This window comes from Phocoena phocoena, chromosome 11 (assembly GCF_963924675.1).
Source record: "Phocoena phocoena chromosome 11, mPhoPho1.1, whole genome shotgun sequence".
Lineage (NCBI taxonomy): Eukaryota > Metazoa > Chordata > Mammalia > Artiodactyla > Phocoenidae > Phocoena > Phocoena phocoena.
In genome coordinates this window covers 101,832,480-101,849,286 of record NC_089229.1, presented here as the reverse complement: position 1 = coordinate 101,849,286, position 16,807 = coordinate 101,832,480, and the positions used below count along the sequence as shown (strand labels likewise).

The 16,807-nt window shown below is 55.9% G+C and overlaps 1 protein-coding gene across 1 annotated transcript in view; it reads left to right on the top strand.

The window, feature by feature from the left end:
- MICAL3 (microtubule associated monooxygenase, calponin and LIM domain containing 3) overlaps positions 1–16,807 on the top strand; it is a 98,392-nt gene that overhangs the window by 69,578 nt on the left and 12,007 nt on the right. Inside the window, exons 22-28 of the mRNA XM_065886646.1 lie at positions 1,462–1,575; positions 2,242–2,379; positions 2,572–2,654; positions 3,540–5,238; positions 5,676–5,770; positions 12,414–12,524; positions 13,805–13,898. Of these exons, the coding sequence (XP_065742718.1) occupies positions 1,462–1,575; positions 2,242–2,379; positions 2,572–2,654; positions 3,540–5,238; positions 5,676–5,770; positions 12,414–12,524; positions 13,805–13,898 (2,334 nt within the window). The remainder of the gene's footprint in view (positions 1–1,461; positions 1,576–2,241; positions 2,380–2,571; positions 2,655–3,539; positions 5,239–5,675; positions 5,771–12,413; positions 12,525–13,804; positions 13,899–16,807) is intronic.

Here is a 16,807-nt window from a genome sequence, read left to right as displayed (position 1 = left end):
ACGCGTGTGGGCCCGGCGGGCGCCCGCCGTGGGGTGGGCCCGGGTTCTGTCCCCATCAGCGGCCAGCTCGCTGTCCCACAGGAAGCACCGGGAGGGGAGGCTTGTTTGCCTCAGAAGTCCCCTCCGCTGGTGTGTGATGAGGGAGCAGCAGTGCCGGCGCACAGAGGTCTCAGTCTGTGGAAGTAGCTGAGCGCTCTCCCCAGGACTGGCCCTGGCAAATGCCGTCGTCACAGCAGGGCGTCCTGGCCCTGCCTCGTCCGTCCCACACGGATTTCATAGCACTCTCCCGAGCGGGTGTGCACCATCGCCTAGTCTTAATAAGCCGAGTGCACCAGAGGGGCGGTGAGGATACGTAACAGCTTAAGGAATTATTTAACAACACCAGGACTCACCCACATGCCACCTGGGTCAAGAAATACCTTCCTAGCACCTAGAGGTGCCCGCCTCCAGGCCTCCACGGCTGTCTTGTCCCCAGTTTCCTCGTGCTCTGGCCCTGTGGCCACTCACGGTCACTGCTGGGCACCGCACAGCCCCGCGCGTCGGGGATGCGGCTTCACGAGGCTGGGCTGCTGGCCATCGAGGGCCTCATGGTCCTTTGGCCTGGCCTTGCGTTTCCGCGGGCTCCTCTGCTGCCCAGCCTGCCGGGCTTGACCCTGAGGCCAAGTATGTGCGGGTCAAAGGCCAGCCCCTTTCCTGAAAGGAGACCCGAGAAGAGCCCCCAGGGCACCCCCAGGAGGAGGGACCCCTGGTCCAGGCGGCACAATGCGTCTGTGGCTGCTTCCTGCTGCCTTCTTGTAACCTGGACTGTAGTCCGAGTTCTTGTGCAGGGTTAGGAACAGGTGTGAGTGTGTGTGTGTGTGTGTGTGTGTGTGTGTGTGTGAGAGAGAGTGTGAGTGTGTACGTCAGCCTCCTTGCTCAGGAGAAATGAAGCTTTGCCGCATTTTGCGGCGCTGAAGGGCTGGTCTTGAGTCCAAAAAAACGAACTTTCCACGTCCCCTTGTCCCTCTCTTACGCTTAAAAAAAGTACATGTCTAAATTCTCCCAAGCGGGGCTGCAGCCCTGCCGGTCGGTCACCCCCCTGCACACGGCACTGGTGCCAGGCTGAGCGGTGGGGCTGCAAACAGATCCCCCAGCTGCCTGGGCTCCGTGTCTTCCCTGAAAGGCAGGGTTAGCGGCCCCCTCGAGGGTTAAGCGGCTCGTGCACGCTGCGGTGGGTGCAGGGCCCTGCTGCCACGTTTGCAGCTGGGTACCTTCCTGATCCGTGTTCAGGAGGCCCCACCCAGCCTGGCCCCGCCCTGCCCTCGGAGCCCTCCCGGCCCACCGACCCCCACCCAGGCAGGCTTCTTCCCTCTCCTCCTTGCGGTCGTCACATGACAGCCCTGGGAGCCCCCTGCCCACACGTCTGTCGTCTGTCTGTCCGTCTCTCTCCTCTTCCTTCCTTTGAACATCTCTGCCTTGCAGTCCCGTTTGACGAGGACGACCTGGAGGAAGATGTGGACTCAGAGCCAGCAGAGATAGAAGGCGAGGCAGCGGAGAATGGGGATACGGGGGACACTGGCGCAGAGCTGGGCGATGGTACGGGGACCCCAGAGCCTCCCCCAACCGTGGTGCCCGCCTTCTTCCTCCCGGGGAGGGGCCCGCAGTGGTCTGAGCTCAGGGAAGACGGAACACACATTAAGACGAAAGTGAGGTGCTCAGAGGAGCGGCCGTTAGGGCTCCCGGTTCCTTCCTTGTTCGGCCACTAATCTGAAGATGTGTCGTTTCACCCACCCTTTGGACGTGGGCTGCGCTCGTTAAGTCTTGGGGAGAAACCGAGCAGATTCAGGGCTTCCTACGAGGCCTTTAATCCAGCTGCTGCCTCTGGAAGCTGGTACGAGGAGGAGATGGCGTTGAGGGGGAGGGGCAGGGACTGGGCTGGGAGGTGAGAACGGGTGGGGCTGGGCCGGGAGGGCTCCGAGTCCCCGAGGCTGGTCCTTCCTGTGGAGCCGTCCGTGTGCTCAGGAAGGCCCGCACCCTCAAAAGAGAGGAGGTGCCACGGGCGTCCTGGGGCTCCGCGTCACAGAGGATGCCGTGTTGATGGACGAGTCTCAGGAGGGGGACCAGCGGGCAGCGCCTGGCCGGGATGCAGAGCCGGCTGGACCTCACGCTGCAGTTGGCGGCCTGGCGGCTGTCCTCTGAGGAGCCGGGAGCCTGGCAAGGAGCACAGCCTCACTTGAGATCTGTGCTCACTTCCCTCGGCAGGTCAGCACTGGTCGGACGACGTGCCGTCAGAGGCCGACACGGAGCTGCAGCAGGTGGCGGCGGGAGTGGGACTGGAGCTGCGGGTGTCTGAAGGCGAGGAGGAGCCACTGCCGGCCTTGGCGAGGCGCCCAGAGAGAGGTCTGCGTGCGAGCCCCTGCCCTCCCCTCCCTGCACGGCCCCTTCCCCTGTGGCACCTGTGCAGCTCACCTTTGGACCTTTGGATGCAGATCCTACGCTGGTGACATGGCCGCGGTCGGGACGCCCTGGGAGCAGCCCCGCTGCAGTGCGAGCGGGTGTTTCCTCTTGCAAATCCTGCGTCTGTTTTCTCAGGTCGCTCCCAAGTCTCCAGCCCCAGCCGGTCCCCTGAGGAGCGCTCGGTCCTGTCCTCCCCAGCCCACAGCCCCAGGGCACAGGTAAGGATTTGGGGCCCACTTTGGAGGCAGAGCTGATGGGACTCCTTAGGGGCCTTGGTGTGAACCCAGTTTTTTTATTCCCTGTGCTGATGGGCTGTTGAAAACAGGAGTGGCCCTGGGGCTCCGGCCCAGTGTGGCCTGCTGTGCGCCAATCCCACCGCTGAGCTTCCCACTACTGTTCTCTGTGTGTCCATACAGCATACCGTTTTAACATAAATTTATTTTTAAGTTAAAACAGTAATATTTGTGGGATTACTGGTTTGATACAACAGATGTGTTTTTTCTCGATATTATGCTAAAATGAATGTATGATTTTCTAAATTAAAAATACTTGTCCAGGTGACCAGTGGTCTTTGAACTACGCACTGCAGGACGCTCCATAAATACATAGTAACACTGTGTCCTGTGGAGCACGTTTAGGGGAGGCCATCTAGAGGGCGGCCGGAGCTTGAGGCCTGGGGCTACTTGGCTTGGTCTTTGGGGTCCTGAGGAGCAAGGTGATTTGGGGGGTTTCATCTGCAATGAGGCCGGGGCGTGGCGGGAAGGACAGTCCGGGAGGCAGACTGCGATTGATGCTGTTTTAAGTCTCACGTCAGAGACCTCGGAGCTCTGGGGCTGGTCGTTAGCATCCTTTGGCTGGTGTCAGTTCAGGGCCCAAAGAACCAGATGCGTTTGGGATGAACCAAACCTGAAAGCTTCACATGTTCACTGGGTGAGGGGCTCTGAAGCTTGACAGACGGATCAAAACGGGGGGTGTTCTCCTGGCCCTTGATCGTGGCCCCCCACATGGAGAGGGTGTTTCAGGAAGCTCAGGTCCTTGGCGGGAGAGCATGCCCATCAGAGCCCTGCCTTCTAAGCAGCTCCTGTCACCTTGCTTTCCCACAGGGCACCCGAGCCCCGCGCGCCTCTGCAGCCGCCATGAGGGGGTTGCCCGCGGAGAGCCCTGTGCCAGAGCCAGAGCCAGAGCTCGCCCATGGGGAGCCCACAGCCGGCACCCCCGTCCAATCGCAGCCTGAAGCCAGGACGCCGCCCTCACCTGCAAGCCCACAGCGCCGGTCCCCGCTGGCCCCCCTCCCCATCTGCTCCCAGCCTCAGCCGTCCGCCGAGGCCACCGTGCCGTCCCCCACCGTGTCCCCCATCCGCTTCCAGCCTGTGCCGGCCAGAACCTCCACCCCCCTGGCCCCCCTCCCCGTGAAGAGCCAGGGGGTCACCAAGGACACACTGGGCAGCCCCCTCCCTGGGGACGAGGCCCTGAGACGCAGCGACCTGGTGGCAGAGTTCTGGATGAAGAGCGCAGAGATCCGCCGCAGCCTGGGGCTCACGCCCGTGCGACGGGGCCCTGGACCCGAGCCCGCGTTCCAGCCCGTGCCCCTGCAGGCCTGTCGAGCTGAGAAGCTCCCCCAGGGCGAGGGACCCTGGCTTCTGAAACCCACACCTGTCCCCGGGAGGCTGGGGCCGCCTGCCGCCAGGGGGACCCAGCCCTCCCCGCCCACCCCGGGGTCCCCACCTGGCAGGGAGCCAAAGGGCGCCCGGGCGGAGCACAGAGACCTGTCCAGCAGCTCGGGGCTGGGCCTGCAGGGCAGCTCCTCCCGCACCAGGACGCCCGGCAGCCAGAGCTTCAGCACCTCCGACTCCACCATGCTCACACCCCCCTCCAGCCCGCCGCCCCCGCCTCCCGACGAGGAGCCCGCCACCCTTCACGGGAAGCCGGCCCTGGCGGGGCCGCTCGCAGCCTCGGAGCCCCGAGCACCGGCCACGTGCGCGCGGACCCCGCGGGAGCCCACCCGGCCGCCCCCGGAGGAGACACCGAAGCCATTTGTGGAGAGCGTGGACGAGATCCCCTTTGCGGACGATGTGGAGGACACGTATGACGACCGCACGGAAGACTCGAGTCTGCAGGAGCCCTTCTTCACGCCCCCCTCCCGCTGGCCCTGCCCCGAGCAGCCCCTGGCCCAGGAGAGAGGCCGGGGGCCTGAGAGTGGGCTCCCGCCACAGAAGCGGGGGCTGCCGCTGGTCTCCGCCGAGGCCAAGGAGCTGGCAGCCGAGCGTATGCGCGCCCGGGAGAAGTCAGTGCGGAGCCCGGCGCTGAGGGATGCCATGGCCCGGCAGCTGAGCAGGATGAAGGAGATGGACACCGTAGCCACCGCCCCCAGGGCCCCCAGGACCCCGGCACCCCGTAGAGCCACCGCCGTGCCCCCCAAGGGCCCCGAGGAGCCCACCCCAACGCACAAACCCACGAGTGAGGAGGTCCCGTCCCCTCCCTCGGACTCAGGGGGCCTGGACGGCTCGGTTACCTCGTCTGAGGGCTCCAGTGGGAAGAGCAAGAAGAGATCGTCCCTCTTCTCCCCCAGAAGAAACAAGAAAGAGAAGAAGCCCAAGGGTGACGGCCGGCCCGCGGAGAGGCCCAGCCCCAGCGCCCTGGAGGAAGCAGCAGCCAAGCCCAGGTCCCTGTGGAAGTCCGTCTTCTCCGGGTACAGGAAGGACAAGAAGAAGAAGGGCGATGGCAGGTCCCGCCCCAGCACCCCTTCCAGCGGGACCACTGTGGACACCGGCAAGCCGGGGGCGTCTCCCGCCACGAGAGCAGGTACAGCAGCACGGGGGCCCCTCCCGGGCAGAGCGCACGGTGCGGGCTCTGCAGCCCCCGTAGCTCCCTTGAAAGACCCGCTTCCCATTCTGCCCCCTCCCCTGGGGCTTCCTAGGGAGAAGGAAACTAAACCCAGGCCCTTCTGAAACCAGCGTGCAGCTGGGCGGGGGCCGTGGGGGGGCTGTGACTTCCCAGGGAGGGCCTGATGGTGAGTGGCTGGGCGCTGGCTCCAGACGGGGCCCCTTCGGTGCGTGTGGGCCCAGTCCCGCCTGGATGTGCGTCAGCATCCAGGCTCGAGGCTCCGGATGCGGGACAGACCCAAACCGGGGAGAACCACACCTCCGTTCCCCTGCCCTGGGCTGCCGTGGGTGTGGAAGTGGGGAGAGTACCCCGTGTGGCCACTGGTCACTGTCCCTGCTCTGCCTCTACCCCCGCAGAGCTGCGGCCCCGACGCCAGCTGAGCTGCTCGGAGGACTCGGACATCTCCAGCGACGATGTCCTGGAGCGGACGTCCCAGAAGTCCAGGAGAGAGGTGGGTGGGCCGTGGCTGCGACTCCGTCCCCTGTTCAGCGCCTCACCCCAGCCGACGCACGGCTGAACCCCGCGCCTGGCCCGTGTCCAGGCCAAGACACGGCGGGAGCTCTCCTCTGGGCCCGAGCCGCCTGTGTCAGGGCCAGTCTGAGGGGGAGCGCGTCCCTCTGACCACAGCTGTCCCCGGGCCCCAGGCGCCCTCCTCATCCACGCCGACAGCGAGTCTGGGACCCCAGCCCTAGGATCCCACGAGCTCCCTGTCGCCGGGGGCCGTGTAGGGAACTCTGAAGTCAGGGCTGCGCCCAGGACGTGCTGACCTGGCACGACGTTATGTCCGGGTACGTGATAACGTCACCCCGGTTTCGCCCCGAGTACGCTATTGGAGCGCGGGAGCTGCGTGGGAAGCATCTTGTGCTGAGGACACATGAGCTCCGTCTGTGGGGGAAAGGGCTGTGTCGTCTGCAGGCGACTCAGGAGAAGAGGCACAGGTTGGCGAGGGTGTCGTCCGCCTCTCCATCTCCTGCAGGTCTGAGCATCTTCAGAGTAAGAACTGAGGGGCGTGGGACGCCCCCAGAGCATGGGGCTGCATCAGCCGGCGGGTGGGGAGCCTCCTGCAGACCCCCATGGGAGCCTCGGGTCCGCGCAGTGGGGCACGTGGTTCCTCGACCCTGCTTCAGGCGGCTGTGAAACAAACCTGAGTTTCGTTTCATTTAAAAAAGCAAAAAACTAACTAAAAATGACTTATTTTTATTTAAAATGTTTATATAGAAAAATTAATACAGATTTAAAAAAAATCACCTGTAGCCCTGTCAACAAGAGATAACTCATGTTTCCCACTTTGCCTCAGTTTGACTCAAATACAACCAAACCATGCGGCCTGGCCCACTGGCCCGGGAGCTGGCAGCCACGTTCCCGGGGCTGAACCCCCAGAAGTCGGTGAAGCACCAGCGCGTTTCTTTTTTTAAGTGAAGTGTAGTGTTGTGTTAGTCTTAGGTGTGCAGGAAAGGGATCTAGTTATACATATATGTGTGTATATATATATATACATATATTCTTTTTGAGATTCTTTTCCATTATAGGTTATTACAGAGTGTTGAGTAGAGTTCCCTGTGCTGTATAGTAGGCCCTTGTTTATTATTTATTTTATATATAGTAGTGTGTGTCTGTCAATCCCAGACTCCTAATTTATCCCTCCCCCACTTCCCATTTGGTAACAATTTTTTTCTATGTCTGTGAGTCTATTTCTGTTTTGTATATAAGCCCATTTGTGTCATTTTTTTAAGATTCCACATATAAGTGATATCATATGGTATTTGTCTTTCTCTGTCTGGCTTACTTCACTTAATGTGATAATCTCCAGGTCCATCCACGTTGTCACAAATGGCATTATTTCATTCCTTCTTATGGCTGAGTAATATTTCGCTGTATATATGTGCCATGTCTTCTTCATCCATTCCTCTGTCGAAGGACATTTAGGTTGCTTCCGTGTCTTGGCTATTGTAAATAGTGCTGCAATGAACATAGGGATGCACGTATCTTTTCGAAGTATGGTTTTCTCTGGATATATGCCCAGGAGTGGGATTGCTGGATGATGTGGTAGTTCTATTTTTAGTTTTTAAGGAACCTCCATACTGTTCTCCATAGCGGCTGCACCATTTACATTCCCACCAACAGTGTAGGAGGGTTCCCTTTTCTCCACATCATCTCCAGCATTTATTATTTGTAGGCTTTTTGATGATGGCCATTCTGACCAGTATGAGGTGATACCTCATTCTGGTTTGGATTTGCATTTCTCTCATAATTAGCGATGATGAACATCTTTTCATGTGCCTGTTGGCCATCTGTATGTCTTTGGAGAAATGTCTGTTGAGGTCTTCTGACCATTTTTTGATTGGGCTGTTTGTTTTTTTGATATCAAGCTGTATGAGCTATTTGTATATTTTGGAGATTAACTCCTTGTTGATCTCATGGTTTGCAAATATTTTCTCCCAGTCCGTTGGTTGTCTTTTTGTTTTGTTTATGGTTTCCTTTGCTGTGCAGAAGCTTTTGAGTTTAATTAGATCCCATTTGTTTATTTTTGCTTTTATTTCCATTACTCTGGGAGATGGATCCAAAAAAAAAATTGCTGTGATTTATGTCAAAGAATGTTCTGCCTATTTTTCCTCTGGGGGTTTTATAGTATCTGGTCTTACATTTAGGTCTTTAATCCATTTTTTTTGTTTTGTTTTTTAGTTTGTTTTTTTATATAGCAGGTTTTAATTAGTTATCTATTTTATGCATATTAGTGTACATATGTCAATCCCAATCTCCCAGTTCACCCCACCACCACCACTACCACCCCACCACCCCCTCCGCTCTCCTACCTTGCTGTCCGTACGTTTGTTCTCTACATCTGAGTCTCAGTTTCTGCCCTGCAAACCGGTTCATCTGTACCATTTTTCTAGGTTCCACAGGTATGTGTTGATATACGACATTTGTTTTTCTCTTTCTGACTTACTTCACTCTGTATGACAGTCTCTAGATGCATCCACATCTCTACAAGTGACCTAATTTCGTCCCTTTTTATGGCTGAGTAATATTCCATTGTATATACATGTACTACATCTTCTTTATCCATTCGTCTGTCGATGGACATTTAGGTTGCTTCCATGACCTGGCTATTATAAATAGTGTTGCAGTGAACATTGGGGTGAATGTGTCTTTTTGAATTATGGTTTTCTCAGGGTACATGCCCAGTAGTGGGATTGCTGAGTCATATGGTAGTTCTATGTTTAGTTTTTTAAGGAACCTCCATACTCTTCTCCATAGTGACTGTATCAATTTACATTCCCACCAACAGTGCAAGAGGGTTCCCTTTCCTCCACACCCTCTCCAGCATTTGTTGTTTGTAGATTTTCTGATGATGCCCATTCTAACTGGTGTGAGGTGATACCTCATTGTAGTTTTGATTTGCATTTCTCTAATAATTAATGATGTTGAGCAGCTTTTCATGTGCTTCTTGGCCATCTGTATGTTTTCTTTGGAGAAATGTCTATTTAGGTCTTCTGCCCATTTTTGGATTGGGTGGTTTGTTTTTTAAATATTGAGCTGCATGAGCTGTTTATATATTTTGGAGATTAATCCTTTGTCGGTTGATTCATTTGCAAATATTTTCTCCCATTCTGAGGGTTGTCTTTTTGTCTTGTTTGTAGTTTCCTTTGCTTTGCAAAAGCTTTTAAGTTTCACTAGGTCCCATTTGTTTATTTTTGTTTTTATTTTCATTACTCTAGGAGGTGGGTCAGAAAAGATCTTGCTGAGATTTATGTCAAAGAGTGTTCTGCCTATGTTTTCCTCGAAGAGTTTTATAGTGTCCGGTCTTACATTTAGGTCTCTAATCCATTTTGAGTTTATTTTTGTGCATGGTGTTAGGAAGTGTTCTAATTTCATTCTTTTACATGTAGCTGTCCAGTTTTCCCAGCACCACTTATTGAAGAGGCTGTCTTTTCTCCATTGTATATCCTTGCCTCCTTTGTCATAGATAAGTTGACCATAGGTGTGTGGGTTTATCTCTGGGCTTTCTATACTGTTCCATTTATCTTTATTTCTGTTTTTGTGCCAGTACCATGCTGTCTTGATTACTGTAGCTTTGTAGTATAGTCTGAAGTCAGGGAGTCTGATTCCTCCAGCTCCGTTTTTTTTCCCTCAAGACTGCTTTGGCTATTCGGGGTCTTTTGTGTCTCCATACAAATTTTAAGAGTTTTTGTTCTACTTCTGTAAAAAATGCCTTCTTTTTCTTTTTCGCGGTATGTGGGCCTCTCACTGTTGTGGCCTCTCCCGTTGCGGAGCACAGGCTCCAGATGCGCAGGCTCAGCAGCTATGGCTCACGGGCCTAGCCGCTCCACGGCATGTGGGATCTTCCTGGACCGGGGCACGAACCCGTGTCCCCTGCATCGGCAGGTGGATTGTCAACCACTGCGCCACCAGGGAAGCCATGCCATATTTTAAATAAATTTATTTATTTTATTTATTTTTGGCTGTGTTGTGTCTTTGTTGCTGCTTGCACGCTTTCTCTAGCTGCGGCTAGTGGAGGCTACTCTTCATTGCGGTGCGTGGGTTTCTCATTGCAGTGGCTTCTCTTGTTGCGGAGCACGGGCTCTAGGCATGGGGGCTCAGTAGTTGTGGCTCGTGGGCTCTAGAGCGCAGACTCAGTAGTTGTGGCGCATGGGCTTAGTTGCTCTGTGGCATGTGGGATCTTCCCGGACCAGGGCTCAAACCTGTGTCTCCTGCATTGGCAGGCAGATTCTTAACCACTGCGCCACCAGGGAAGCCCTTGAGTTTATTTTTGTGTATGGTGTTAGAGAAGGTTCTAATTTCATTCTTTTACATGTAGCTGTCCAGTTTTCCCAGCATCACTTATTGAAGAGACTGTTTTTTCTCCATTGTATATCCTTGCCTCCTTTGTCATAGATTAGTTGACCACAGGTGCGTGGGTTTATTTCTGGGCTTTCTATCCTGTTCCATTGATCTATGTGTCTGTTTTTTGTGCCAGTACCATACTGTCTTGATTACTGTAGCTTTGTAGTATAGTCTGAAGTCAGGTAGCCTGATTCCTCCAGCTCCATTCTTCTTTCTTAAGGTTGTTTGGGCTATTCAATCACCCCCTTTAATTTAATAGATAAGTGCTGGTCCTCAGGCTGTAGTTACTAGTTCCTTTGGATTTTTTCATGTGCCACATGGGGAAATTACCTGTCTCCTTTTTAACTGCCTTGTTCTGATAATGAAAACCTTCCTCACTCTGGCTTGAGGCAGGATGTGCACACATGGCCAGGTGTGGCCTCTGGGAGGCCCTGACGTGGGAGAAGTGGCTGCCCCTCTCACTCCCTTCCTGCCTTTGAGCTATTTAATGGGGCTGCCAAGCACCTCTGTTCTAGGCTCAGTGGGTGAGAAGAGGCCACACTGACTGCCTGCAGTATCCCTGATGGAAGTCTGTTATTCGTGCCATTTAGGTCCCTTTCTTGGTGTATAATCGGGAGATGGCCACCCCCTCCCAGGGCCGCTGGGGCCTGTTCAGGGACACCAGCAGGACAGAGAACTTGGGTGACAGGCAGTCTGCCCGGGTCTCCCACCACCTGCCCCCAGCCATCACCCCGCAGTGTTCGGCCAGAGAGAGGAATCTGAACTTGCACAGAGAAAGAGCTCCTGTGACCTTATGGTTACTTTTCACACAAGGGGACTGAGGACAGAGCACAGGAAGTTTGGGACCTTCAGTGAAGGAGGCACTGACTTCTCGGCAGAAGAGTGACCCCTGGCTTCACTCAGGCGGGTTCGCTGAGGTGGCGCTGCTGGCGTCTCACTCCCAGCCTACACGCAGCCATCCTGGCTGACACGGGAAGAGCCGTCATGCGTTTTAGTCGCGCACGTTTGTTTTAAACTTGTAGCTGATTTTGCTCCGTTTCTGGGTCCTGTTTTAAATTTTTGATCATTGTTATTATTGCCATTCTGCTTTGTTCTCCATCACGTCCCCTTAAAAGTCGGTTTATGTTCAGGACATGATGTGCATCGAAGGCTGTGTCCTGTCCCTGTGGGAAGGCCTTGCTGCAGCCCCGCCCGGCCCGGCAGCCGAACCCTCACTAACCGTGTCCGGGCACGCGTGGACGGCGGCAACGGACAAGAACGGGGAGGCCCCTTGCTTGTCGCAGGCTGGGGGGCCATGTGGTGCTTTTGCTCCAGATGCCAGTGGGGACAGGGAGGCCCCTCTGGGCCTGGGCGCCACAGGAACGGGGAGTTTTTGAGCCCTTGTCTCCGTGACCTGCAGGGTACATGCTCGGGGAGTCCTGAGACGGTCCTTAAGTGGTGGCTCTCCACTAGCACTGGAACTCTTAGAATAAAGATTACCAGGATAAACTCCTGAGTTAAATTCGGAAGCTCCCTTAAAGTCTGCAAAGGCTCCTTTTTCGTTTTCTTGGAGGCAGTAAAGAAGGTGTCCCTCAGTGTCGCCCGCATTCACCCACTGTGCCCTCCGCGCCACGTTCGCAGGTGCAGCTGTGCTGTCTGGCTGGGAGCCCCCCTCCGTTGTTGACAGCCCCACAGCCCTGCCAGAGCACATCCTCGCTCCTCTTGGTGTGCAGACCCCTGATCTGTCCAGGTTCACTGGCACCCTTCTTCCAGCTGCATTAGTTGGTTTGGGTTCGCTCAGACTTAAAATAGAAGCACCCTGTTGCCTTCAGGCGCGGCTTCTTCAAAGAACCTTGCCAGTAGTGCTCATCTGAAAAAGGTGGCTTTTGATACCAAACCAAAAAGTAGAAGGATCCTGGGTTTTCTTTTTCCTTTCCCTGTGTGCCCCCTACAAGCAAGAGGCTTGGGGGAAACATTTGATCAACATGTTTATCCCCACTGTCTTAAAGAAGAGCAGATGTCCTTACATGGGAAACCGGTGATCTCAGCAGTAAAGGCGCCCCACCCTCCTGTCCTAACTGCCCAGCAGTCATTGTGCAGCCAGCCTCCTGTCCCTGCCCCATGGGAGCGTCTCCCATGGATCTCCACGTGCCCCCTGGCCCGTGGAACTCCTGCCAGGCTGAGGGTCTGGGCGTCTGCGCACACCTCGCCCCCGCCTGCCCTGCGGCCTCCATGACCCTCACTGAATAAACCCCTATCGTCCCCTGCAGCCGAGGACTTACACGGAGGAGGAGCTGAACACCAAGCTGACCCGGCGTGTGCAGAAAGCAGCCCGGAGGCAGGCCAAGCAGGAGGAGCTGAAGCGGCTGCACCGTGCCCAGGTGAGCCGCTGGGAGTCCGCACCCACAGGAGGGCGGGAGAGGAGGCGAGCAGGGCCGCCACTCGTGCAACTGCAGAAGCCTCGCGGGGGGCGCTGGCTGGGGGAAAGGGAGGGGCCCGGCTTTGAGTCTCCTAGATCCCTAGCTCTGGAAGAGCCACTGTAAAGCCAGCTCCTGCGTTTGTCAGAGCTGTTAGCAAGAGGCAGCTGTGACTGGCTGGCCTCCGACACGCCTGGGATTTAGAGGTTGGAGCTGTCCTCAGGATCCCAGGCCTTTCAGGTTTTTTTTTTTTTTTTTTTTTCGGTATGTGGGCCTCTCACTGTTGTCGCCTCTCCCGTTGCGGAGCACAGGCTTCCGACGCACAGGCTCAGCGGCCATGGCTCACGGGCCCAGCCGTTCCGCGGCATGTGGGATCTCCCCGGACCGGGGCACAAACCCGTGTCCCCCGCGTCGGCAGGCGGACTCTCAACCACTGCGCCACCAGAAAAGCCCCCAGATTTTTTTTTTTAACAAAAAATAATTTTTTAACGCAAAGTATTAAATGATACCTAAATACAATGTGGTTTTTTAATGAAATCGTATGTATATAGCTGTGTTCATAAAGATTAGGACAATAATCAAAAGCTCTACAACAGCAAGAAACATGAACAGCAAGTCCATTCCCAGCGAAGAGATTCCTCTGGTTTTCCAAAACCAGCCTTCTCGTCCTCTCCCCGGACGTTACTCTGGATCTGCGTTCCCTGCATGACCGGATCCCTGGATTTTATTTCATTTTCTGTGTGAAGATATGTCCCTGCTGCTGCTTCGGGGTGGGAGGTCGTCCCGGGTGTCAGTCATCCCCGAGAAGCCTCACTCCGTGCAGAGTGGAGCCATGTTTCCTCGCTGAGGTGGAGTTGGTTCACGATGTTGTGCTAATCTCTGCTGTACAGCGAAGTGATTCAGTTATCTACGTGTATACATTCCTTTTATACTCTTTTCCGTGATGGTGTATCCCAGGAGATTGGCTGTGATTCTCTGTGCTGTACACCAGGACCTTGGTGTTCATCCATCCTACGTCTAATAGTTTACAGCCACTAACCCCAAACTCCCAGTCCCTCACCCCAACCCCTGACCCCAGCAAGCGCGAGTCTGCACTGGGCAGTTTTAATCTTGTCGAAGCAGGATCTGTTTGAGACTCTCAAGAGCCCCGCTGGGGTGTTTGCACCCTCGTGTGCTCATGCCACGCTCTGGGCACCCGCCCGCTTTGCCCTTCTCCCTCCTTCACGCTGTCGTGTCACCCGCAGATCATCCAGCGGCAGCTGGAGCAGGTGGAGGAGAAGCAGCGCCAGCTGGAGGAGAGGGGCGTCGCTGTGGAGAAGGCGCTGCGTGGGGAAGCAGGTACCGGCTGGGTTCCTGGCGGACAGGGGATCCCTGAGGAATGCCCACCCAGCCCCGCGGGAGGCTAGTTCCTGTCCTGCCCCTGGGAGTCAGCTAGTCTCCAGCAGGATTCTCTCTCTGGTCCCCTCGTCACTGAGAGCCAGGGCTTCTGTTAAGCAAAGGAGGAGAAAGGCCCGTGCATCGCAGGGCTGGCCGTCCCCTCGGCCCACCATCTGCTGCTGATGCCCTGGGCCTCCTCTCTCCTCCCTCCTCCCCATCTTTTCCTTGAGAAGACAGTGACTGGAACGGGGCAGGCTGTGCACAAGGAACCATCACAGAACTGCTCGTGCAGGCCACCCCCGCCCCCCCGCCCCAACGGGTGGAGCTGGTGCCCCGGGTGGACCAGGCTCTGTCCTGGAGGCTGGGCACTCAGGGTAGAGCCCAAGCAGAGCAGACCCTGGGAAGTGGCTGTGAGGGCCATGTGCTGGTAACTGCCCTTCCTGGGGCAGGGCCATGGGGGCAGTGCAGTCACACCACTGTCCCCAGAGCCTGTGGGTGGGCCCAGCACAGTGGGGCTTGGAGAGCAAAGAGGCGCCGAGGGCCCAGGAGGCCCTCTTGGTTCAGGACCTCGAAACCACTGGATCAGCCCCAGCTGGTAGCCCCAACCCAGGCACAAGTGATTCCTCCCTGCCTTCCCAAGTCCCCGAATCTGGAGCCTCCATCCCTTTGTAGAGAGCACGGGCCTCCAGGGTCAGCACTAGAGTCGTGGGACCAGGGATGAGGACAGGTGGTGACGTGGTTTTCCTTGGGAGCGGGGGCGGGTCCTCTGGGCTTTGGGCTGAGGGTAAACTGAAGGCGAATCAGGAAGAGGCAGCCACGAATGCGGCCTGTCGCTGCCTCTGATCTTGCTGGAAGACTGACCAGTGGTTGGCCTCCGAGTGAGCGGCTGGTGTCGGGATGCGTTCGTGGGGCTCTGGAGGACTGGGGTCAGGCACAGAGAAGGTGTCTCCCGTCCTGACCCTTCACGGCCATGGAATGCAGCTAGCAGTGGACTCAGGGTGACCTTCAGGTGAAGACAGGACACGAGGCAGGAAGATGAGGCTGTGATGTCTTGTGCCTGATGCTGGACTCACTGTGCCACCAGATGAAATGTGAGAACTTGACTCCGGAGGCGAGCCAGCCCCTGTGCCCGGGAGCGGGGACTCAGGTTCACCCAGCAGGGCCCCCGCCCTGCGTGCCCTGACCCGGCCTCCTCTGTCAAACGTGACCACCTGGATGGAGCAGCCCTGCAAGCAGTGGGAACGGGGACCCGCGGGCCCTGCCATCTCTGGTCTCTCTGGTTGCAGAAGATGCCAGGAGGAGCCTGGACCCTCAGATTCCTCCTGCCGAGGTGGAGAGGGGCCACAGTTTGCGTAAGTGCCCCTGTGCCCCACAGGGCTCTGAGGTTCAGATGCACAGCCAGCGCTGATGGTTCCGCCTGGCATTCAGATGCCTGTCAGCTGCCCTGCGGTTTGTCCACAGCAGCTCCTCGGCATTTCCACAGCAAGCTGCATTCCTCAGTCTGCTGCCTGCCAAGGGGCCAGAGAAAAGGGACCACTGAAGATTGACCTGGGATTTTGCTGAAATTCCGCTTACTAGTTGTTTACATAATTACCTTTTTGTAAACACATACAACCAGAATTTCGTCTAAGTCAGTGGTTTTCAAACTTTTTTAAAAAGCAGCAGAACGCTTTTTTACAAGACAAATTATGAGTTCAAGTTTAACGCAAAAAAAAAAATTACTCTTAAATGTTAATAAACACAATTTGAAAATGCAGGTTGTGGAGAGCTGCAGGGTTAATACCCTCCATGTCCAGTCCAGCCCTGGACGTAGGGTGGGCACCTGATGCGCAGAGGTGGGGGCAGGTCGTATACAGCCATGGGAATCTTAGGACATGCACAGTGAGAACGGTCTGGGTGTCTGCAGCTTCAAGTCAGAGTTGCTCTCTCAGTGGAATCACTACAGATCCAACTGCAGTTCAGATTCTTTATGAAGAAGAGATCAGATAAATACTCCCAAACATACAGTGAACCCAGAACCAGGTGTGCTATGTGTTGTGGCACCTGGAGGACCACCCTGGTACCTGGAGGATCACCCTGGCACCTGGAGGACCCCCCTGCACCTGGAGGACCACCTTGGCACCTGGAGGACCACCTTGGCACCTGGAGGACCACCCTGCACCTGGAGGACCACCCTGGCAGGACACTCAGAGAGTGAGACCCTGCTAGCAGGCCAGGATTGAAGTTGATGAATGAAGTGTCATTTTCCCACGCATCACAGGCAGGGCAGACACTCGCACACAGAGGGCAGAAGAAGCCTGGTCCTGGGGCCTCACAGAAGCGAGTTTACCTGCAGCACAGATTAACATGTTGATGGGCTTCAGTGGGTTACACATTGGCAGATCAAAGATTCGAACATGGTGTGTCCTGTTTAAGTTTTTTTTTTTTTAATTTTTTACTTTTGGCTGTGTTGGGTCTTTGTTGCTGCACGCAGGCTTTCTGTAGTTGCGGCGAGTGGGGGCTACTCTTCGTTGCGGTGCGCGGGCTTCTCATTGTTGTGGTCTCTCTTGCGGAGCACGGGCTCTAGGCGCACAGGCTTCAGTAGTTGTGGCTCATGGGCTCTAGATCGCAGGCTCAGTAGTTGTGGCGCACGGGCTTAGTTGCTCCGCGACATGTGGGATCTTCCCGGGCCAGGGATGGAACCTGTGTCCCCTGCATTGGCAGGAGGATTCTTAACCACTGCACCACCGGGGAAGCCATGTTTAAGTTTTTTGATGAGTTAAAAGTAGTTGGGAATCGGGTATTTGGGAGACCCCAGAACAGCACTTGAAGAGCCGGAAGCTTCCAGAGAGCAGGTTGAAACCACAATTCTGGTCCAGAGTCTGCTAAGC